General features: G+C 43.7%; 1 protein-coding gene across 3 annotated transcripts in view; it reads left to right on the top strand.

The window, feature by feature from the left end:
* The first annotated feature begins 2,193 nt into the window (after positions 1-2,193).
* FBXO21 (F-box protein 21) overlaps positions 2,194-24,141 on the top strand; it is a 34,973-nt gene continuing 13,025 nt past the window's right edge. For 2 of the 3 annotated variants that reach the window (XR_008598099.1, XM_054996148.1), the window contains exons 1-9: positions 2,194-2,422; positions 10,367-10,502; positions 11,856-11,950; positions 16,725-16,846; positions 18,549-18,695; positions 19,376-19,515; positions 19,810-19,946; positions 22,448-22,624; positions 23,850-23,982. Coding sequence is in view for 2 of the 3 variants with exons in the window: in XM_054996148.1 (XP_054852123.1) it covers positions 2,196-2,422; positions 10,367-10,502; positions 11,856-11,950; positions 16,725-16,846; positions 18,549-18,695; positions 19,376-19,515; positions 19,810-19,946; positions 22,448-22,624; positions 23,850-23,982 (1,314 nt within the window). In the remaining variant the exon portion in view is untranslated. The remainder of the gene's footprint in view (positions 2,423-10,366; positions 10,503-11,855; positions 11,951-16,724; positions 16,847-18,548; positions 18,696-19,375; positions 19,516-19,809; positions 19,947-22,447; positions 22,625-23,849; positions 23,983-24,141) is intronic. The other variant, XM_054996149.1, reaches the window with a different exon arrangement.

The following is a 24,141-nucleotide window of genomic DNA, read 5'->3' as shown; positions in this document are numbered from 1 at the left end:
TAACATCTCTAAATAAAAGATCGGGTAGAAGGTGATGTGAAAAACTGCCAGTCTGGAAAAACAATACCAACCTTGCTAGATCAACGGCCTAAGTCAATATAAAGCAACTTCATGCAATCGCTCTCAGCTAACTCACAGTGCGATCTCTCGGTCTCCTCCATAGTTCAAAACCTCTATTTTTGAATTCATACTCAAGAGTGCAAGTGTGGAGTAGTGGTTAGAGCATCAGACTAAGAATAGAGAGATCCAGGTTCGAATCCCCATTCTGCCATAGAAGCTTTCTGGGTGATCTTGGGCCAGTCACACACTGCCTAACCTACCTCACAAGGCTGTTGTGAAAATAAAATAGGAGGCGAGGATAATGATGTAAGCTGTTTTGGATCCCCGTTGGAGACAAAGGTGAGATATACATGAGGCAAATAAATGCTGACATACCTGCCCTCCTTTCGGAGAAGAGGCATAAATGAACTAAAGAAATCTTCAAGGTTTCCTAAAAAAGGGATCAGGAGATCATCTCCTAACAACTAATTCCCATTGTAGAACCAGCAGCCATTAAAGAACATTAATGCTTTTTCAAGAGTCTGACTCTGGAGTGCCACTTGAAGAAAACCCAGAGCACCAGACCCATTTGCAGCTCTCAGACAGCAATTTTACAATATATTGGATGACATTCACTATGGTACCCAATGCCAAGCCTGAGAGAACTGTTAGATAAAAGCTGCTGATAAAAGCTGATAGTAGCCAAATAGTAATGCCGCTCCCCCCTCCCAATGCCAATTCCAAAGGAGTTCAAGGAGTGATAAGATGCAAAGAAGCAGGAAAAAGGATGGTGGAATATGCACTTTTTGATCAGTAGATGGCTGTCCCATTTACAAGCAGAATGTACACAAAGCTGTTCATTTACCACCAATGGATTTCTCAACGAAACTCTACAGGGTAGGAAGGCCAAAGGGCCATAATAAACCAAATAAAGCAAAGGTACGTTCAGGAGGAAAATAACTCTTCAGTTTGCATCCATCATATAAAAGGGAAAGTGAGGCAAGGACCAGGATGAGGCCTCCTCATACGGCTCTTTATGAATTTGGCAACAGACCCAACTTTACCATAGTTTCTGTTTCCAAAGTGCATCCTTGTCATTATCTTAGCAGAGTTACCCGAATTGTCACTTTCAGGCTTGCATTTCCTCTGAGTGAGTTCAGGGAAGCCCACCAACTGGATACCAAGGCAAAAGCCCTGCTTGGTTATCGACTACAATGGGTTCAGAGTGGTGAAGTGTTTAGTGTCAGAATTGTACTGGGGTGTCCTAGGTTCAAATCTCCATTCTACCATGAAATTCACTAGGTGACCTTGCCCGAGTTGCTTCCCTTCTCAGACTAATCCACCTCTCAGGTTATCATGAGGCTACTTTTTAAAGGATGCTTTTTAAAGGCCCAAGCTCGTAGAAGAAAAATCCAACCTCAAAAATGTAATTGATACACTGCTTCTGAACATGGAGGTTTTATCACGGTACCAGTGTTTGTTCTTCCTCCAGATTCTGCCCCCCCCCCAAAATCCTGCGAAGATTTGATAACCATTGTTTCATGCAGAAGTGAAGGGGTAACTTCCTTCCTTCCTTCAAGGAGCTCAGGGTGACTTACATGGATGAATGGGACTGTATTGTTCCTACCCCTCCTCTCACAGCAACCCTACGAGGTTAGATAATTCCTGGAGATCTGGAAGGTGAAACCTGGAGAAAGTGGGGTTTGGGGAGGGAAAGGACCTTGGCATGGCATAATTCCACAGAGTCCACCCCCCTAAAGTAGCCATTTTCTCCAGGTGACTTGATCTCTGTGGCCTGGAGTCCAGTTGTAATTCCGGGAGATCTCCAGTCACTATCTGGAGGCTGGCAACCCTAGCGGAGAGTGGTGCAAGATCATCTAGAGAATTTCATGCCAAAACAGAACATTTCAACCTAGGACAACCCCAAAGTCAGCCTCGTGGGCTTCTCCATCATCTCAGCTGTGATTTGTAGCCCTTTTTCCTTGCCCGACGCGCTAATCATCAGAACGCATTTAGTAGCCTGTTGTGCGCCTCTCGGAGAGAATGGCCCTTTTTAGACGCTCCCTTACACCCCCCCTCCCTCCTCCTGTGCGGCTGCGCCGGAGCCTGTCTTTTCGGAGACGCTCCCTGAGAGGTCACTCAGGTAAACAGCCAAGATGGCGGCGCCGTCGCCGGGCCAGGAGGGGGAGCCGGGCCTGGAGGCCGAGCGGGCGGCGCCGGCCCCGCTGATCCTGACGGCGCTGCCGGGGGAGCTGCTGGAGCTGATCGCCTACTGCGGGCCGCTGAGCGCCGCCGACGTGGGCCGCCTGGCCTGCACCTGCCGCCGCCTCAGGGAGGCCTGTCAGCCCCGCGGGAAGGTCTGGCGGGAGCAGTTCCGACGCAGGTGGGGGGGCCGGAGGGGGGCGGGGCCTGCGGCGAGGCGGGATGTGGGTTGCCAACCTCCAGGCGGAGGCTGGAGACCTCCCGGAATTGTAATTGATCTCCATGCCGCAGAAATCAACTCCCCCGGAGAACATGGCTGCTTTGGAGGGTAGACTCTATGGGATTACATCCGGCTAAGATCTTCTCCAGGCTTCACTCCCAAAATCTTCAGGAATTTCCCAGCCTGTAGCTGGCAAGCCCAAGGAAGGCTGACTGCCCAGAGCCACTTGAGACCGACCCCCGCAAGGGCCAAGCCCCGTCCAAAGTTCTTATTTATTAATGCATTTTTAAAGGTTGCTCTTCCTCCAAGAAATATCAAGGCGTGTAAGAGTTAAAGTGTCGGGCTAGGAGGACCCAGATTTTTAAAAAGCCAATTTGCCACAAAACCAGGGTTGCCAACCACCAGGCGGTGATCTCCGGACCACGGAGATCAGCTCGCCTGGAGAAAACGGCTGCTTTGGAGGGTAGACTCTATGGCATTATACTCTGCTGTGGTCCCTCTCCTCTCCAAACCTCACCCTCTTCAGACTCACTCCCCAAAATCTTAAGGAATTTCCCAACGTGGAGCTGGCAACCCTACATGAAACTTGCTTCGCGACCTTGGGTCAGTCATTCTTTTTCAGCCTAACCTACCTCAAAGTTAGTTTCAGGGAGGTAGCTATGTTTGTCTGCAGTAGAACAGCTGGATTTGTGTCCAGGGGCACCTTAGAGACCAACAAGGTTTTTAGTGCATAATCTCAAGAAGAGAACATTGACTCTCGAAAGCTTATACACTAACATTTTTGGTATCTGAAGAAGTGAGCTGTGACTCATAAAAGCTCATACCCTCCCACCAATTTTGTTAGTCTTATAGGCACTACTGGACTCTTGCTCTGTTCCACTGCTACAAACAAAGACGGCTACCCCATCTTGAACTAAAAATCTTGTGGGGTTCTAAGGTACCACTAGATTCAAATCCTGCTGTTCTACCTCATAGGGTTGTTGTGTGGATAACGTGGAGGAGATGAGAAGCAGGTACACCACTCTGAGCTCCTCAGAAGAAGGGCAAGATAAAAATGTACTCAAAGATAAAATGTCAGTTTCTCTCTATTGACCCTCCTAGCTCAGTGCTGTGATCTCTGACAGGCTGTGGTTTAAGTGGCAGTTGCAGGGATTGAGTTTGAGGCTTTCTGTATTGTAAGCATGTTCTCCCTGAAAGAAGGCCATGTATCTGAGCATGAACAGAGTGAGTGGGGGGAGAAGGACCCAGGTCTTAGGGCCCACAAGGAATTTCCACTGCCAGGGCTTTCTGCACCTGGGACCATGTGTAGTAGTAAATAGTAGTTTTTGTAAGGAAGATAGGGCTTCTGTGCATGAACAAAGTGAAGGGGCAGGGTTGCCAACTCACCAGAGAAAAACAACGTGAAACAAAGCTTTAAAAATTGATGTGGACTTTTTTTAAAAAAAGCACACTGATCCGTGGTATGAATCTTGGGCAGCAATCCTTTGCACACTTAGTTGGGAATAATTCCCATTGCCTTGAGTGTGATTGACTTCTGAATAAATACAAATAGGGATGGATTATACATTTTTTTTAAAAGGATACATATCACACCCTAGTGAGCTGATTCATTTAACCTAAAAATTACTGCTTTTCTTAATTGGTTCTCAAAATATGTTTATGTGAATATAAATAGATGGCAAATGCTATCTTATATAGCAAGTTCAATTGTTACTGTTGCCTCTCATGCTCTTCCAACGTTTTGGAAGCTGCCCAACATGGCCTACTTCTGACACCAACTTGTTCAATCTTGTCTACAAACTAGAGTCATGTACTTCAGGTAGTCATGTTACAGGCTGCTACTTCATCTTCATCTTCAAGGCCCAGGTTCAAATTCCAACTCTGCCATTGAAGCTTGCTGGGTCACCTTGGGTCAGTCACACACACTCATCCTAACCTACCTCACAGGGCTGTTGTGAGGATAAAATAGAGGAGTGGAGAATGATGTAAGTCGCTTTGGATCCCTGTTGGGGGGGAAGTGGGGTATAAATGAAGTAAAATAAATAAAAATAAAGTAGACCATTGCCTGTAAGCAGGATTGCTGTGACCCTGACCTGGATCTGACCTTGTCAGATCTCAGAAGCTAAGCAGGGTCGGCGTTGGTTAGTAATTGGATGGGAGACCTCCAGCAAAGACCAGGGTTGCAGAGGCAGGCAATGGCAAACCACCTGTTAGTCTCTTGCCATGAAACCCCCACCAGGAGTTGCCATAAGTCAACTCTGACTTTAGTGCACTCTCCACCACCTCTCCATGCTTGCTGTGATCATGTGCATGTGTTGCCTAAAAACAGAATACTTTCCTCCTGCAGAATTGTTGGTTTAATCATATGCAGCTTTATGCAAACCAATTCATTAAAACTCATATGATGAATTAACAAAGATTTCATTGTGTGATAGACCTAATTATACTATTAATAGAAACAGACTTAAACAAACCCCACAACGAAAGAGTGTCCCCATATTGTTTCTGTTCTTTTCCATCCTTCTGACACTCCCTCCCAGTAAACGTTGGATCATCTTGACCGGCAAGTCTCCTTTGGCACAACCATATGTGTCAGTAGCTCAGAAAGAAAGGATGGGAGAGCAGGGCAGGGCCCAGCTGTTGCGCAGCTGCCCAATTCCCCTGCTGGCTCCTGGTGATAAACTCTAAACAGCATCTCATTGTAAGTTGTGCTAACTCAAATTAATCTGACTCTTCTGTTACTTAACACTCGTGAATTGGCCAAACAATATGGCTTGTTCTTTGTTCAAAAGTAATAAAGCTAACCAGGTAACGTGTAGATAATCTTGTGCTATTTGAATTGCTGCTTAGCAGCCTTCCTGTCAAAAACCAAGTAGTAGGAATGAACTTATATGACTGTTTTCTTTTTGATTTCATGTATTGTAATAGGTTTACTTTATTTGAATTGGATACACCTATTTATATACTTGATGCAAAAATTAATGTCAAAAATACACTGATGTTAATGGGAAAATTTCAGAAGGAGGAAAAAGAAGCTGAGTTTCACCAGTTTCAAATGAAATTGAAATGGAAATGTTAGAATGTTTTCAGATTTTAGCTTCTCATTCCCCAAGAGAGCAATGCCTTCTTTTCATGTCATTGATAATAGTAGAAAAAATCTGTTTGGTTTTGTTCTAAGCCCAAGCCGCCTCTTTTATCTTTAGTAGCAGTACCTGTGGGATGGGAGATCAAAGGAGGACATTAAAGACCGGACCACAGTGGGATTAAATATGGAGTTGCCATAATCTCACTGAGCCAAAAAGTCAACTACAGCAAAGACAAAAAAATTAGGTTTTTTAAAACTAAAGGATAGCAGTACTTTGTACCTGTCCATACCCGCTTGCTTTCATCAGGTTTCATGCTGTTCCATTGCCACGATAGATGAATTTAGTTGCATACATGCAAACGTGGGCCAAATGACCTTCCATTTGGAAACTGGCTGCAACTGTTTGTTTTAGGGCAGTGAATAAAGAATAACCCCTCCAACTGTAATTGCAGTGGGGATTTTTAAGGCACTCTGCTGTAATTACTCAAGATGGAGTGTGGCCCAGAGTAACAGGGTCAATATCTCAATTTCTGCCAAAAGTTCAGTGATCAAAGAATCAGCTGCTTTTGGAAGGCAGGCATCTATTATCACCAGCCACAATAGTCCTCGCTGCTGAATCTGAACCTTTTAAAGATCCCAATTGGTTGCTGACCAGATAATGCCAACCCTTGAATTGGAAAGAAAGTCTGGGGGGAAAAAACACCCAGAGTTACAGTTTTCTGAACTGGTGAACTGTCCATTGTTCAGCCTCCTCTTTTGCAGGTGGGAGAGAATATTCTATTCCTTTGAACTGTTCAGTCTGAATTTTACAAGCCAACTGGCAGTTGGAGAAAACGCTACAACTTCTCTTCCTCTGCCAAGACATGGACACAGCCAGGTCGTAGATGAACTTCGCCTGTTCTGAATAACAGGCCAGGATCAGAAATTCGCATATATCTGTCCAGTCCTCTTATAGTTGCTGCTGTACGTGCTCGTATGAATGCCTGCAAGTTTTGCTTTTCTCCCAGTGGTGATACATTTTCATCCAAGTCCTGTCAACGGATTGGCACCCTGATCCAAAAAGTTCACACTGTTGCATTTGCTCACAACACCGTTAATGTGGCATTGCTGTGACATTGATGTGAGTTTCTGTGTTTATTCTGATGTAGTAGATGAAGCACCTCATACAGATCAGATGTTTGTTGAATGGTTTATTTGGGGGACTGAGAACTGGTCTACTTGTGCAGCAGAACAAGGTGGTAGAACCTTGAAGAGGTAAAACTGCACATCTGAAATTCCTTTTTTCAGTGACATAAAAATAGACTCCCTCCAAGTAAAAAAGCTAACTTATGTAGATGGGTTGTAGCTCAGTAAGACTCTGTAAAGGAGACATATACATTTCCTAAATAAATGAACTAGCTGAGCCCACGTCCTGCTGTATGTATTCCATTGTTACAGGGAGCTTTTTACACAGTGGAGCATTAAAGACAATGTGATGCCCCCCACCAGCAGTCTACCGTGGTACAATTCATTCTTCTACCTTACACTCTACTCTCTCACCATCACCTTTGTCCCCTGCATGTGTAGAGTAGGTGTCAGCTGCAAATTATGTCACTAATACTCAAAGGTGTAAGTTTAAATTTTGTTTGTATGCTCCGTGGTCATTAGAGGTAATTTAAGACTGCTTCCTGTTTTCATGCAATCTGGGGCTAATGTTCATGAAAGCAGAGGATGCAGTACATTTTCCTGCTCCATTTACCTAAATTTTGCAAACAAAATCTTACATGATGTTTTTAAAAAACTGGGTGGCAGGTGCCGTCGAAGAAGAGGCATCTCCCTTCTTTCACACAGGAGTGCCTCTTCTAAGATGCTATCTACGTGGCATAGGCAGGCATCATCTAAAGAAAAGTTTTTTTCTTTCAACGGCATTATTTTGCCATATGCATATACAGTTGATTGACTAGGATTTTGTGACAGTTCTACTTGTATAACATTGTACTCAAGCATTTATTCAGTTGATCTGAACTCAGGTTCCTGATTGCCCACTTCCTGGCCATTGACCAACCCTTCTTCCTTCATTATTGGGGACTCTTGGACCAAATTGGACATGAGGTCAAATGATTCATGAATGGATCTGCAGTTTTTAAAAAAGTAAATAGTAGTTTGGGGAACGATTCAAGTTGGTAGCCTGGTACAACGGGAAGGAGAACAAACATCTTCTCCCATTGCTACACTTCCCACCTCACTTGCCCTTCCAGAGATGGTTTTTGCCTCACAGGAGAAATAACCACTGCACTTTCACTGGGGGAGAGAATTAAAGTTAGGGAAAGGGAGCCAGGATGGTGGTGGCAAACCCTCTTCCACTCTGCTATAGCCTTACTCCCAATTATTCTGTCTGCCAGTGATGGCTTCTCTTTATACTTAACATGCAGGAGATACATTCCACAATCACAACTAGTTCATTGCTTCGTTTTCAAGGAATCTGCAGCAGGAAGCAGTGCCACACAGCCCTGCATATAAGATTTTGTATGCAAAACTCAGAAAAATGGGGCAGGAAAAGTAGCTGATTGAATCGCCTTCAGCTCTTTGTAAAAACATACCCTTAATGTGAGCAAATACCCTTAACGTGTAGCATGCACAAGTTCCTTGAACGCTTTGTGGCGGTGTATAATTTCTTAGACACACCAGTTAGTAGAAACTATGTGCGACTCAGGGAACCGAATGCTGCCTTTAAATGTCGTTTTTTAGCTCCTAGATATTCTGTGGAGCTGTGAAGCGGGGTCCAGCACCCCACTTTGGGGGCGCTTTTCCTCTCTGCCTCCAGTCTCTTACTGATAGTGTTCGTGGTGCTTTATCACCAATATAATTTCACATTGTAAATTGCCTCCTATTCCCGTTGTGCCAGAGAGGCAGTGCATAATGTCTTTAAATAAGGACCTTTGCTTTGTCCTTCATGTGCTGAAAGTACATTTAGTATGCTGTCGTTCAAGTGGTGACAAGCAAGGCCCAGATCCATACCTTGGATTAGTTCCAGTGTTAACGTTTTTGCTAAGGGAGGGAGCTTATAATTGCTCTCCAGGAGGCTTCTTCCCATCGACATTACATAGAGATTTCTTTCCAGAAATCCTTCTTTCTTTTGAATAGATAGGCAGGTGCACCATTAATCCTCCAGTGTCACAGAAGCTTCCAAGGCACCAGGGATACAGCAAGTACCAGTCCAGAATTGCAAGCCACTTTTGGATTATTTTTTTGTCCCTCATTTCCCTCGGAAATCAAAGATAGGTCTGGGTTCAGTGCCACAGAGAGCAGCTGTTGGCGCATCTCCCTGTGCCCGATGCGCATGGGAAACAGAGAACAAGCAGCTACCTCCTAGGTTTCCTGGCAGTGATGAATGGAAGGCCCTTGTCCCAGCTGTTACTTGTATTTTTTTCAAACTAGTGGCAGGGAAAGGGGCCTTTAGCCCTGACCAGCTGAGGATATTCCCTGGTGAGAGGAGGATAGCAGTCACGTGCATCCCTTGGCCACCATTGGTTTTGTGTGGCGAGTGGGATATTGTTCCTCCCACCCACACAATATTTTTCTGCAAGGGCAATGAGTCTCTGTCATCAGTACAGATACTGCCCTGTTCCGGTAGATGCACATACATCCTGCATGTACATGTATAATTTGTTTTTAAGAAGAGCCAATACACATTCACTTTGCAAATTTAACTGAGGATGAGTATGTGAATAAATATGGGATTTAGATCACCCATTAACCTACACATATATTGAACATAACATGAGTTACTCAGTGCATATATAAATTCAAGTGCATGCTGTACTTGGATTGTACATGTGTCCACTGTAACTTAAGAGCAGGGCTCTCTCATTTAGGTCCTAGCGACTTCTCCAAGTAGATGTCCTACAAAATATGTATGTGTGTCCCCTTTTCCTCAGTACATGGCAGCGATTTCTAACGGTCACATTTAGGTGGCGGCGTTTACCATTCTGCGCATTTGGATGTCTGAAAAGTTTGTCTGGGATTGTTAACTAGAAGACAATGTTGATGTTTGTCAAATTTTGGACAGCTGTAAAAATATATATATGCACAGTAATTTATTTTTAAAACGAAATTTACCTATAAAATAATTCAGAGTGTGCAAATGTATACATATTTATTTAGGAGTTAGTCCCATTCATCGCAGGATTGCATTGTTGGTCTTCTAAAACGTTGCAGCATTTTTCTACGTCACCTGTTTTCTTCCAGCTCATGTTATCAAATCACCTTTGCTTACCATTTCATGTATGTGTGAGAACTGGAAGTTGTAGCTCAGCTGTATATTTCTTTTATTCAAGAAGGAAAATGCATCAGATGTCTGTTCATTTGGGGGTGCCGGTGGATTTCTTTCGTTCTCCTCGGACTAATGTGAACGTTTCTAGCACACACGTGTCTGGATCACAGCAACCGTTTTTATCCCCCTTTTTCAAGATTTAAGGCTTTTCTCCATTTAGGGGAAGAAGAGGAAAACTGGGTGAATATATTTCAGCCTGATTGCACCTAAATGCCTTGCAGGTGTTTGGTCTAGCTAGAGAGTATTTGTTTGGTTTCTTGAAGAATTGCTTTGCTATAGTGCACGAAAACATATTTTTCTTATGTTGTTTATACAACATCAACAGCCAGTTCTGAAAATTTTCTTTTCTACTTTTAACACTTTTTAAAAATAGGGCAACAATTTGTCATTCCTCTATAAATTAATTATATGGAGGAGGAGTGGCTCCTGGGGTTTAGCAGCTTGTACACATTTTCATCAGCTGCAAAGACCCAAGTGCTAACTATTGTGTTTTGTCTTTTCTATGTAGGTGGCCATCGCTAATGAAATACTACAACCAGACAGAGAGTGTCAATTGGCTGGAAGAATATAAAGAACGGCACAAAGCTGGCTTGGAAGCAAGAAGAGTTGTAGCATCATTCTCCAAAAGATTCTTTACGGAGCAGGTAAGATTTCTTGTTTGTTCTGACCCTAACTCTGTGTGCCAATCTAGCCAGTTCGGTGTAGTGGTTAAGAGCACGGGACTCTAATCTGGAGAGCCGGGAGAGCCGGGTTTGATTCCCCATTCCTCCACTTGAAGCCAGCTGGGTGATCTTGGGCTAGTCACTGCTCCCTGGAGCTCTCTCAGCCCCACCCACCTTACAGGGTGTTTGTTGTGGGGATAGTAAACTACTCTGAGTGGGCATTAAGTTGTCCTGAAGGGTGGTATACAAATCAAATGTTATTATTAATGTTATTGTTATCTTGCTGAAGTGGTTTGGTCTTACTGTTTGCCTTTCCTTCTCCAGTTTCTTTGGAAGTTTGGTGTTTCTGTAGCTTGGGTCCAGTGGACTAACAGATTGAAAAGCTCAAATGTTATGGCAGGTCCCCCTTTTTGTCAATTCCACTGTCTACCTGTTCCTGCTATACCTTCCCCATGTCACATCCTGCAATATTCAAAAGGGTCCCCTGAGCCTCCGGAACAAGGGACAGTAGGAGGAGATGGAATGAGCTTGTATGTTGTATGAGGCAGTGTGTATAATGGTTAGACTACTGTGGAGACCTGAGTTCAAATTCCCATTCAACCATAAAGCACAGCCTTAGGGCAGTTGCTCTTTTTTGGCCTATCGTACTTCACAGGGTTGTTGTGAGAAGCCTTGATTTCGAATCCCCATAAATCTCATTTTGGGCCTGTCACTCTTTCTCTCCGCCCGTTCTATCCCAGAAGGTTGTTTTAAGCATACCATGGAGGAGAGGAGAAATGTGCATGCTACCCTTAAGTGCCTTAGAGGAAGGGTGAGGTTAAAATGTGAATAATAATAATAATATTGGAATCAAGCCTTTGTTTTCGGTATCAAGTGGGTATCGAAATTATTTCCGCAGATAGTGTTGACACAATCTGAGCTACGCTGCTGTTCATCAGAGGCTGTCCTTAAGAACAAAACTGCAAATTAACAAAATTATATATAAGTATGTCCTATTATATAGTACTGCGCATTTGATTGTATATTTTTAACAACAAATATTTTTGTCTAATCATTTTTAGTGTCGAGGGTAAATTTGTTCTTAAAGATGTCTCCTGAGGAGGAGAGACCCAGCACAAAATGAAGTTGCACTTCCTTGATGCTTTGTGTTGAAATTAACTCTGATTCTTACATCTTCTGTTGTTGCCCTTTAATAACATAGTTATGCTACATCTGAGCCAAAAGAGAGATGGGAGGTTTTTTAAAAAAATCATGTATAATAAACTGAGTTTGAAAATGTTCCTTCTGATACAGAGAACTCCTTAGCAGTGAGATAATGGTATATACTTTTTCCAGGTTCCCTGTGATGGCTTCAGCGACATTGAGACTCTGGAGTGCCCAAGCCACTTCTTTGAGGATGAACTGATGTCCATCCTCAATATGGAAGGAAGGTGAGGCTGAATCCAAAGAGCTAGAAAGAGGGGGCTGCGTTTTCACAGATGCGTCAGCATTTTCAGGGGTTTTGCTTTTGTTCACAAACATGTCCTTGAAACTATTAATTTGGCCATCTTGCTATATGTCTTTGCATAAACTTTGACTTGGGGCCGAACTACACATTACATCTGTCATGTGATCTCCACAGAGACTTGCAGCAGGATGCCAACTGTGAGTTTCCTATGGAAACTGAATTTAGAAGTGCTGCAAAGACTCCATTCCAGTTGAGACCATGGCATGGCGGGGAGTCAGGAGACCCCCCCCATACAGTTTTTCTGGCAGTCGCGCCAGGATGCATTATTTGCCCTGTTGGGGAGCTGCAAGTGCAAGTGTTCAGTGTACATATGGCCCCCTCATGATGTGAGAAATGGCACCTCCTAGAGCTGTTTTAGGTTGGGAACATGGTGAAGGTGGCAGGAACCACTTTTCTGTCTTGTACCGGGGTTCTGACTAGAATGGGGCCCCTGCATCACTTGGGTTAGGGATTGTAGGCTACATTACTATGTACGATCTGTTGTTTTAAATATACTCGTAATACATAATTTCTGCATTGCTGAATGTGTCATGTTTAAAAACTTATGCTTTGTTTCAGGTTTGTTTTTAGCTCTGTTTCAGATTTGTACAGTCCTCATCCTATTGCTCTTTATATCGGATGTCCCATCCTGTTGATTGTATTTAACTTAACACTTGGTTGGGTTTAGTTCTGTCGCCTCCCTACACCCCGTAGATATGTGCAGTGGTTCTGTTCAGACAGCAGCCTGACTAGCCCAGCTTAGCCTGAGCTCATCAGAGCTTGGAAGCTAAGCAGGGTCAGCCATGGTTAGTACTTTGATGGGCAATCACCAGGGTAGACTGGGGTTGCAGAGGAAAGCAATTGCAAACCATCTCTGCTCATCTCTTGCCTTGAACACCCTGTAGGTGGGGTCATGATGAGTCAATTGTGATTTGATGGCACATTATTCGTTATTAATATGTCCAGGGCTGCCAGTACCTATGTACTGGGTATTGGAATCATGTGTCCTTGCTCTTGCACTGAGTGCCAACTCTGTCAATTCCCTGAATCGGTCCTTGAATCAGTTCAGCCATGCCATTCAATAGTAGAAGAAAGAGTCTAGAAACTGTTGCTGCTGCTTTGTTGTGTTTTCCCCTGCCCCTGGCATGCATGAAACTGAGCATTATAGAGACACTTCACCACAAACTTAGACAATAGTGATGACGTGAGCCCCACATGACTACAGGAATGATGAGAGCAGAGTAGCAACTTTTACTTATAAACCTGGTTAGCAGCATATCCATACATGTAAGTGAATCATTTTTTGTAGCGAATATATTTTGCAAACTTCTTTTTCAGAGTGTAATACAGTGTTGTATGGCCTGCTTTTGTCATGTTTGTCTTATGCCATATTGTCTTACTCCAGATCTTTGTGTGAAAATGTTTACAGCTCCAGATACATCTTTCCTTGGAGACAGCAAAAAGAAACAATCTCTTTTTCTCCAGTCAACTCTAGTCTGACTCAAACAGGTGTAAAGTGACTAACATTCAAACGTCTTAGGAAGTACTCTTAATGCTGCTAGAGTGGGCGGATCCCTGACTGCAGAGAGCTTTTAGATTTCCAGTTGGCTGAAGCCAAGAGGAACTTTCCTGGCCATCTCGGCTAATTATGTTTTCACAAGGAGCATTTACTTTTAATGAGAAGTGTATTTCTCTGACACGTTGGCTCTCTGCTATTTTTATACCTGAAAATTCAACAAATAGAGTAATACGAAACAACTGTTTGAGGGAGTAAGAGGAGATGACTTTTCCTGCCTTAACCCCCCTCTTCATACATCATTTGATGTAAACCGTGATGAGACGATCTTGTCTGGGGAACATGCTTTCCTAGTCAGTTGTTTGGCTGGAACAAAGTTTGTGTTCGAAGGAGTGGCCTGGGACCCCAGGTCTCCACTGATTTGCAGAAAGTGGAGAGCTGTGGTTTGAAGCAGCGGACAGAAGGGAGGGGGCTAACACCTCCCCCCAATCAGTATTTCAGGTACATGTTTGGTACCTAGCAAGGAACTGTGGCTTCTAGGGGAAACAGGACTGACGGGTGAAAGCCCAGAGATTTTTTGACCTCCCAGATCCTCCTGCCTCTTCTGCCTCAAATCACCCCCTGCTCTCTGTCTTTGCAGCTGATTATCTGAGACTGAGAATTATGGATCTCTTGTGAATGTGTAGTTCTGCTCTTTATTGGTTTTAAATAAACATTTAAATAATGGTGTATGAGGATAGTCCTTTTTATTTTAAAGTCTTTGGCCTGGGGAGGCGGCTCTTGCGAAGCTTTTCATTTGGGCTAATGGGGCTGCTCTTAGACCATGCTGAGAAAGTTCTATAATGTTGCCTTGTATTTTGTCTTCAAACTTTGCTACAGCTGCAGCTTAACACATTGCGTTGATTAGGTTTCTGGTTAACGCCATTTGAGCCTTTGCATTGGCTTCACACATCCTTATTAAGCAGACGTGTATGCTAATTATCCCCTGATTACGCTACAATCTTTGCCATTCGCTTCATTAGACTAAATCACTTCCCTGGAAGATGTCCCGACAAAATATCTGTTCCTACTGAGCATCCTGATTGACTGTAGGATGAGGGATTGTGGGATTTGATTTGTTGGAGTGAATGGAAACCAATGCTCCCAATTTAAGGTGCTGGTTCTTACCTTTAAAGCCCATCACAGCCTGGGATCCTCGTATCTAATGGACCACATTTCCCATGCTCCAGTGACATTCCTTGGACGGTCTCCATACTTGCTATACACTCCTACAAATCAAGCCACTTCTTATTACCCTCAGCAAGGGTGTTATTGTTTATAGAAGCAACATTATGGAATGGTATGCCTGAAGGCATTATCACTTGCTGATCTTTTGTCCAGCATGTTAAAGTGTCCTGTTCTGGAGAGCATTTCTTGGGAGGCTGATGGAGTTGACAGGTGTTTGGTGGCGAGCTTATTGTGGGGAGGGGTTGAGAACATTCAGCTGTTGAAATTTTCTGTGTATATTGTTCAGCTGTTAGGATTGATTTTACTGTGTGACTGCAATATGGTGTTGCCTTGAGTGTTTGGATGAAGACTGGGTACAAAGATGTTAATAAATAATTACAAGTATAATAATTATTATGTAATTATTGTGGGTGGAAGAAAACTACATGGTGCGTCTGACCTAGCTAACACCACTTGGATATGTGGTCCTCCATCATCCATGCACAGTTGACTGGGGAAGTGGTGTGGCCATTATTTTCTGTGAGTCTTTCAGCTTCCATAGACTTCCAGTGCAAACTATCACTGGAATTGACTGTATACTCTGCCCATTAGGGACTGAAGATAGATAGAATGTCCTGCTTACTTACTGGCTGCCTAGTTCCCCAGTGGGCACTTCGTTGGAGATGGAAGAGGTACTCTCAGATGGAGTGATGGAGTCACCTAGACTAATCGTTCTTGAGGACTTCAACATTCATGCCAATGGTGCCTCACTGGGACCAGCCCTGGATTTTACAGCATCTGTAACTGTCTTCGGTCTCTCTTGAGAGGCGGTTTTGTGTAGTGGTTAAGAGCGGCAGGACTCTAATCTGGAGAACCAAGTTTGATTCCCCACTCCTCCACTTGAAGCCAACTGGGTGACCTTGGGTCAGTCACAGCTTCCTGGAGCTCTCTCAGCCCCACCCACCTTACAAGGTGTTCGTTGTGGGGATAATAACTGAGTGGGTGTTAAGATGCCCTGAAGGGCAGTATATAAATTGAATGTTGTTATTATTATTCAGATTGTGACAGGCCCAACACATTGAAGAAGTAACACCTTGGACTTTCCTTCAACTCAGTCTACCCCAGAAGATAGTCCCTTATCTTGATACAGGCTACCTAGCCACCTGGATTCATGCTACAGTAAAATTGAGACTAGACTATTGCAATGCACTCTACATAGGACTCTCCTGGAAGTCAATCAAGAGACTCTAGCTGGTGCAGCACGCAGCAACTCGACTGTTACCAGGAGTCAGATAGAGCCTGCATATTTCTACCATTCTGCAATCACTCCATTGGTTGCCCATCAGGTACCAGGCTCAATTTAAGATACTGGCTATTACGTACAAAGACCTTCATGGCCTTGGTCCCCCATCTGCCTGTCCCCCTGAGCTCCATCACAATAGGAGCACACAAGGCCTCATCTTTGCAGGGCTTCTGCTGGTGATGCCCTGCAAATGGGTAAAAGCAACAGTTGCCAATACACAGGCATTCTCTGTTTTAACTCCCTTACCTTATGGAATAGCCTGTCTGTTGAGGTCCAGAAGGATCCCACCCTCCTGGCTTTCTTCAGACTATGCAAAATCCAGTTATTCAAGAGAGCTTTTTACACAGGAAACAGGGCTGTACTGTAACAAAAATGATTCAGAAAAAAGTTTGGGATAAAGGGTTAGGGACTGTAGACTGTACCACTGTTAATAGTTCATACTATTGTTTAATGTGTCATGTTAATATATATACTTTGCTCAACCACTGTTTCTGATCACTGGTTGGTACTAGATTTTTACAAGTCAGATCCTATTGCGATGTGTATTGGATGTCCCATCCTTTTGATTGTATTGACTCATCTCGAATTAGATGTTTTTACAAAAGTTAATCCGGAATTTTCAGTCTGCATCTTTTCATTCTTCCTAATGTTTTCAAGGGATTCTTAATTCCAATATTTCTCTGTACTTTGTAGGAAAGGCCTGACATGGAAGTACTATGCAAAGAAAATTCTCTACTTCCTGCGGCAACAAAATATTTTAAAGAAACTGAAGGTATATCTTCAACACCCAGCAGATGAACAGACTTTCTTGGAAGGTTAGTAGTAACCTAAAGGAGATAAGTAAAACAAAGAATAAGCAGGGAACCTTTGTATGTGGAAGCTTGGCTGGGGATGTATCTTATATCTGGGTCTAAGTAAAATGCATTTCATTAAGCCCTTTATTGAAGGCTTGGCCGCCCGTGTGTGTTCATTTTTAATAGAAAACCCCCAAATTGTTTCTTTGCCCTTTGTTCTCACATATTGCTGATGAAATAATTGCCTTATTTTCTTACCATCTGATAGTGATGCCAAGGTTGATACTCTAGTATAAGCCCATTTATTTCAGTGGGATTAAAATGAAGAAAGTTGACATGGAATTGCACTGTAAATGTTCTGTCTGTGTAAAAGAAGTAAATTGTTGTTTACAAGCTCATGCAATGCAGTACCAACAACTGCTTTGAACAAATGAAGTCTCTCTGGAAGGGGATACCTTTTGGATCTGGGTGGGCACTGAATGGAAAGGGGACCAGTGAGCCTTTTCCTGCCAGCTGCTTGCCTGTGTTTGGAACCTTCAGAAGAGGGGGGGGGGGAGTGGGAAGATGATTCGGTATGAGAAAATGGCCCATGAAGCACCTCTGCTGTGCCTCCATTCAAACTGGCTCCTTCTCAGCAGGCGTTTCTTTAGTAAAAATGGCTTCTGGGGCTTCCTTTCATGGATTTGGACAGAACATATTGATTTCTTTTTTTAATTGAATGTTAAATTGCAGCTTGTTAAGGAGCTGAAAGACACAGGAGTGACCAAATAGCGAGAGAGAAAGGAACGGGAGAAAACTGTTGGATTTTAAGGAACTATTTTATTTAGTGAAATTGTATCCCGCACATCCTCTGAGAAGCCCAAGGAGGTACACAAGATTCTCTCCCTTCCTCCATTTTACCCTTACAGCTGCTCCCACCTGAACTAGATTAAGCAGAGAGAGAAAGTGTGTGTGTGTGCACGCGCACACGCAACTGCCCCAAGGTTATCTAGGAAGCTTCCATGTCAAGCAGAGATTTGAACCTAGGTCTCCCACATCCTAGTCTAATGCTCTAAGCCAGAGGCCCCGTAATGTGGTGCTTGTGGGGACAGTTGTACCCACTGACAACTCTTCTGGTGCCTGCCAAGCGTTTTTAGAAAGTGGGTGGGGCTTTTGCAAAACATAACTTCAGATTGGCCACTGAAGTATTGATTGGCTGTTCAGATTTTTTAAAACATTGCTTTGGCAGAAACTGCTTTCGCAGCACAAAGATCTTTTCTGTGTGACCCAAAGTAAACTGTAGCAGCGCTTTTGTAGCTCGCGTCATTTCCTGGAGCAGCTGTTTTGTGGCAACCATATTGTTGCTGTGCCCGCCACACTGTGTCAGAGTTCCAAGTGTGCCCACAGGCTCAAAAAGGTTGGGGACCCCTGCTCTTAACCACTACAACACTGGCACTCATGATAGGTAGCTGGTGGTTAAATAAAGGGTACACCCTTTTCCGGAGAAGAATTTGCATCTGAGAATAGAGAGAAAAGAAAATATCCAGTGCCTTTTAAAGGGATGAGATGGTCAGGAGAACAAAATCTTCAGTATTTATCCATATTGCACTTACAATATCAAAACTAATAATGCAGGTATCTTTTTGGCATGCTAAAGTAAGAGTCTTATTGGAAAGCATTCCGAATGGATGTGGCATTTTAAAAAGCCCAAATCACATTCTTTGTGCCTTCTGCCTTTTTCTAGGTGCTGTATTAATTGATCAATATTGTAACCCTTTGTTGGACATTTGCCTAGAGACTGTCCAGGCCCAGGTTGATGATATTGCTTCTAAAGTTCGTAAATTTCTGAAATCTAAAAACCCTAGGCATCCCAGCGTGACCTCAAAAACAGGTATCTTCTTTATTGTCTCTTCCCTGCTAGAGCTAGGTGTTACACTGGTAACGTACTGAGGACTTTTATGATGATAATGTTGAACCCCCTTGTAGCAATTGATTGAGATGCTTTAACATCACAGATAGGGTAGAGAAGGCAGATGGGTTTCTGACTGCCATTGGCTGAGCTGCTCTGATCCCAAAGAGGAAATCCAAAAACAAGAGAGGCACCTTCAATTCAAGCAGAAGGCTAGCAAGAGTGGAAAACCACAGACAAAGGCAAACAATAAAGTCAAATATAATATATTATGTCTCTTGTATAAGTAAACTACAATAAGTTGTAGCTGCCTCAATGGGCAAACCAGAATTAAAAATCAGGGTCTGTGTAAATTGTGATGCAGCAAGACATCTGAAGTGACAAACCATAATTTGGCAGCTGCAGTTATAACCATTGCTCTGCTTTCAGATGGTTCTGTAGTACAGTAATGGGAGCATGCCTTTGTGGGTAGATGCAGCTTCAAAGCCCGGTTCTCCCATTCTGTGTTTGGAATCTTGAATCCTGTTTTGGATTCCAAACTATCATGGACACAAACTGTGACTTGATGTGAATTCTGATTTGGGACAGTGTGAGTAGAGAGTCGGTTTCTTATAAAATAAAAGATGATGCTTGGGTTTTGTATTTTTAATGTGATATTTCAGGAGAAGTCTCTCAGGAAGTCTCTCAGGTGGAACTTCAGAGGCAGGTTCTGGATGCCATGAACTACGTCTTGTATGAACAATTGAAATACAAAGGGAACGAGGTGGATTATTACAATTCTCTGAATTCATACATTCGCCAGGTAAGAAGATACCTGCTGAATAAATCTCACTAAAGAAAAGAACTTCCCTTTTAACTTGTTTTCCTGTACGAAGGCACTGCATGTGCCAGCTGGGGCCAATGTCGTAAAAAGGCAGATTGCTGTCATCTGTTCTGTGATAGCTTTCTGCATATATGCTAGTGGGTCTCCGATGATCTTAAAAACAGAGTCTGTTTTTTTTTTTGCGTGACTGTAAACTGTTTTCCCCTTTTAAAATCCCAGATCAGAGAGCCGATGACTTCTAAGCGGCTCATTGTTCTAAGCTTCTCTTTTCAGGTTTTGATCCATCGGACTGGAATCCCAATCAGCTTGTCTGTGCTTTATTTGACGATTGCCAGGCAGTTGGGAGTCAGGTTGGAGCCTGTCAACTTTCCCAGTCACTTTTTGCTCAGATGGTGCCAAGGGACAGAAGGGTAAGCTTTTAAAGTTCCTGCTCTCCGGAGCTATTTTATCCCCCCCCCCCCCCCCCCCGCCTGGAAGCTGTTCTCTAAGCTGGCAAGAGAGCGAGAACAGCAGCTATCACAGGCAGCAAAATGTTTCAACATCTCATGTTGCTGCTTTCTAGTTCCCCACTGCCAAATGATGAAGTAATGGTTAAGTTCCCCCTTCCTCCTCTCCCCCTCCCCCTCCCCCAAACAAAAGAAAGATGATTCCGTTCGATTGAAATATCCTGCTATTTGCCATATTGAAGCTGGTCATCAATAACATTGCAGGGTGATCTCGTTAGCTGCTGGAGAGTCAGCCAACACAGGCATAAAAGGTTATAAATTCACTCGGAGAGGGCTCTGTTGGTGTTGCAAGATTGCAAGAGGACAGCTGTCTGTAATGAATAGCAGCAGATTTGCGGAGAGTAAAATATAATGGCATTTGCTCATAGACCCCTCTTGACTCTTCATAATTTTTATAGATTTTTTCTTCTTTTTTTAAAAAAACACAAACGGCTTCATTGCACTCTTTTGTGTAAAATAATTGCTGGTGACTGACATTCGCACGTAAAGTGCCCATCCATTTTCTGAATTGGCCATTGAGGGCCTTCTAAATGACATGATTAGCCAGGGCTGGTCAACAGTCTGAAGGACCTAATTAAGGGATGGCTTCAGTGATGTCATTCAAATCTGGGAACCTCGAATGCAGTGCAGCCACGTATTGACCGGCAGGCATTGTGTTGCAGTCCCACACTAAAACGGTTTACATTTTTGCCACATTTTGCACCAAAAAAAAAAAAGCAGGATCCCACAATTGAACACGGAGTGATCAGCCCAAAGTCACCAAACGAGGTTCGTAGTTGAGCAGTGTCTCTCTGATCCCAGTCCAGTATTCTAGCAACTATATCACAGTAACTCTATTTTACTTAGATGTTTCAGTATTTGGATCTGGCCTTTCTTCAGTACAGCACTCAAAAGAGCTACCATGATATCCTCAACATTTTAACAATATAAAGTGCTAAAACTTAATACAAATAACTAATTATTACTATAGCTCTGTAACAGGGTCTAGGGGAAAGGACATGATAAACCCGCCTTCCTGTCAAGACTTGCAGACGGAGGCCATTGTCTACAGCTCTTTTTTAGGACTTGCCTCCCACTGGCCTCTCTTTCCTTCTCAGTTTCTCGTGTTTCCTCTAGCATCACCCACCTCTCTCCCCCATGCCTTTTAAACCTTGGGTGCTTCCACCCCACCACTTCTTCCCTTCTTGCTTGGGGTCGTGTGGTCCAGGCACATTGTCACCACTAGCCCAGCTCCACCCCCAACTCTGAGACTTGGCAGAACTGGACAGTCATATCCTGCACCAGCCAGCCATGTCCCTGTGCTGGCTGCCATTTCATTGGAGTAGTGCTCCTCTGTCCCTTCACCATGTCCATGCCCTAATGCCTCCAGCTGTTTAAATCTCCACCGTGGCCACCACCTCACAGGCACGTTAGAAATCAAACACGTTTATTGCAGCATATGTTTTCATTGCTCTCTCAGTCATATACATACATTTGTCCCAGTGGGTGGGTGCATATACCCACTTAGTCATAACCAGTCTCTGTCTCTAGTTTAAGTTTCCTTGTGGAGTTACATCTGAAGGGTGGAAAACCTTGCATGCTACTCTGAGTTCCTTTGGAGAAGGGCAGATTAAAAACGTAATAGATATATATCCTGAGAACAGGGAAATGGGGGAAGAGAGAGGTGTCAACATAAGAAAGTTTATTTCAAGACCTGCTATGCAAGATGTTTCAAATCTCCACTCTGCTATGGAACCTCACTGGGTGAGCCTGAGCCAGTCTCTCAGCCTCACCTACCTCACAGGGTAGTTTTTGTGAGGATGAAATGGATGAGGGGACAACACTATTGGGAGCCACTTGAGGATCCCATAGGCGAGATAAGCAGGATATAAATAAATAAATCTCCAAGTTGAACCATCTCAACCTTTCTCTGCTGACCCTTTGAGAGTGATTACCAGTCAGAGGAAAATAGGCTCTCGAAGGCTTATGCTACAATAAAGTTGGTTAGTCCTAAAGGTGCTACTGGACTCTTTGCTATTTTGCTACTGCAGACTAACACGACTAACTCCTCTGGATCTATGCCAGTCAGAGGATCTGTACTGATCTAGAACGACCGACTAGTGTTGCCATCAGGCCTGGAGAAAAGTGTCTTGTCCATTTAATAGATGTTTTATCTGTGGAAATGGGCAGCTGAAGCTTTTCATAGTATGGAGGTAAATCACATCACCTGTTAAAGAAGCTTTTATTAAGAGGACAGGACATTTTTTTTTCTCTAGGCACTCTGCAACCATCCAGCACGGTGGCTTCATCTGCTTTCGTGATCTTGAATCCCACTGTTGTGTAAAAAATGCTTCCTTAGATTGTAGGTTAAGTTACGCTTTGTGAAGTCCTGTCCTTAGCTCCAGTTTTGTTGGTTGTTTATTCAGAAGCACGAACATCTTTGACTACACTTACATAGATGCTTTTGGAAAGGGAAAGCAGCTAACGGTGAAAGAATGTGAGTACCTGATTGGACACCATGTAACAGAGGAGTTCTATGGTGTGGCAACGGCAAAGGAAGTGTTGCAGCGAATGGTGGGCAATTTGCTGAACATTGGAAAACGGTAAGAGTCCCCAAGGTGCCAGGTGAGGCCCTAGTATCTCTAGTTAGGTATTGGAATCAGAATAAGGCAAGGTGGACCTGAAGTCTGATTCAGCCTAACCCATTTTAGCTGTACTGGCCTCATCTACACAAGTGGCAGAATCTTCTTGCAGCCACCACAGAATTTTTCTTCAAGATTACTAAGGACTGCTGAAGATTCCATTGTGGGGGCAGGGGGTGCCTCCTTTCTCCCTTTTTAAGGCTAGGAGAAGCAACATACACAGTCTCTTAGGGTTGCATTAATGCTCATGTTTCATCCAAAAGGGGTGCCAGGGGAACTCTTTGCCTCTTCTGGGAGAAGCAACTGCAATAGAGCCCGTAGCACTCTTTCCCAGGCTGGGAAGGGCTTTGAAATACTATCAGTGCTGCTCCCAGGCATTCAGTTAAGATTACTTTGTTTCTCTCTGTCCTAGAAAATGAACCTTAAAGGGCTGGGCGGAGGAGCTGTGCAGCACCTTTGTGCCCATTGGGGCAGCATGGAGTAGAGGGCATGTACTGAGGCCCGTATCCACTGAGATAGTAAAGCTGTGAGCGAAAAAAGCTGCACTTCTTCAGACAGCAGAGGGAGCTCACGTGATTGGATGCTTCCATGTGGAAAAAAATAAATCCCTGGGAGCATTCATGCATGACAGCCCCCAGCTGCTGCCTGAAGGCCTCAGGGAAGGTGTGTGATACATCCACCTTGCTGAAGCTAAGCAGGTCTTGGTCTGGCCAGGTGTCTGGATGTGATCTCCTGGGAATCCTGTATAAGCCAACTTGAGTTCCACAGTGGAAGAAAAGCAAGGTCCATGCATGCATGTATAAATAAGTATGTCCCAGGCTACAGGTCAGAGAACTGCTCCTAGGATAGAGGGGATAGGTGAAGTTTAAGCATTGGAACTTTTGGTGGCTCAGGACTGTTGCTAAGGGGCTGATCTGGCAACATCAGAATTTTGTGCACTTACGGAGGTTGTGACATCTTCTTTGCAACCCAGAGGATTATCCAGAGAGACAGTCACGTGTGTGCTGTTTTTTGCCAAGCATTTGCTGGTGCTTCCTTTTGTGAATGAAAACAGAGAATCTTCGTGGAAACTGTTACCAGCAAAATATTTTTTTCCTCATGTGTTTGTTGGAATGTAGTGTCTAAAAGGCGTGGTAATGAACATAAATGAAATGGTTAACCTGAACGTGAATGTTTCTGTTGATAGGGAAAGCACTGATCAGTCTTATCAGCTCTTGAGAGACTCATTGGATCTGTACCTGGCCATGTATCCAGACAATGTGCAGCATCTCATGCTCCAAGCAAGACTGTACTTCCACCTGGGAATCTGGCCAGAAAAGGTACTTTAGCTTGTACATCTTCATTCATGTCAATTTATCCTAAGGGCCAAGAATAGGCTGTAGTTCATATATAAGGATGAGATTAATTCTTCTACCCAAAGGGCTCACTGGCTTGCCTCACATCCATGGATTGATGCTACGTGCAGGAACCTAGACGGA

The sequence above is a fragment of the Eublepharis macularius genome, chromosome 13 (genome assembly GCF_028583425.1).
Source record: "Eublepharis macularius isolate TG4126 chromosome 13, MPM_Emac_v1.0, whole genome shotgun sequence".
NCBI lineage: Eukaryota > Metazoa > Chordata > Lepidosauria > Squamata > Eublepharidae > Eublepharis > Eublepharis macularius.
Note: the sequence above shows the minus strand (reverse complement) of the source record. Positions and strands in the feature narration are given on the sequence as shown.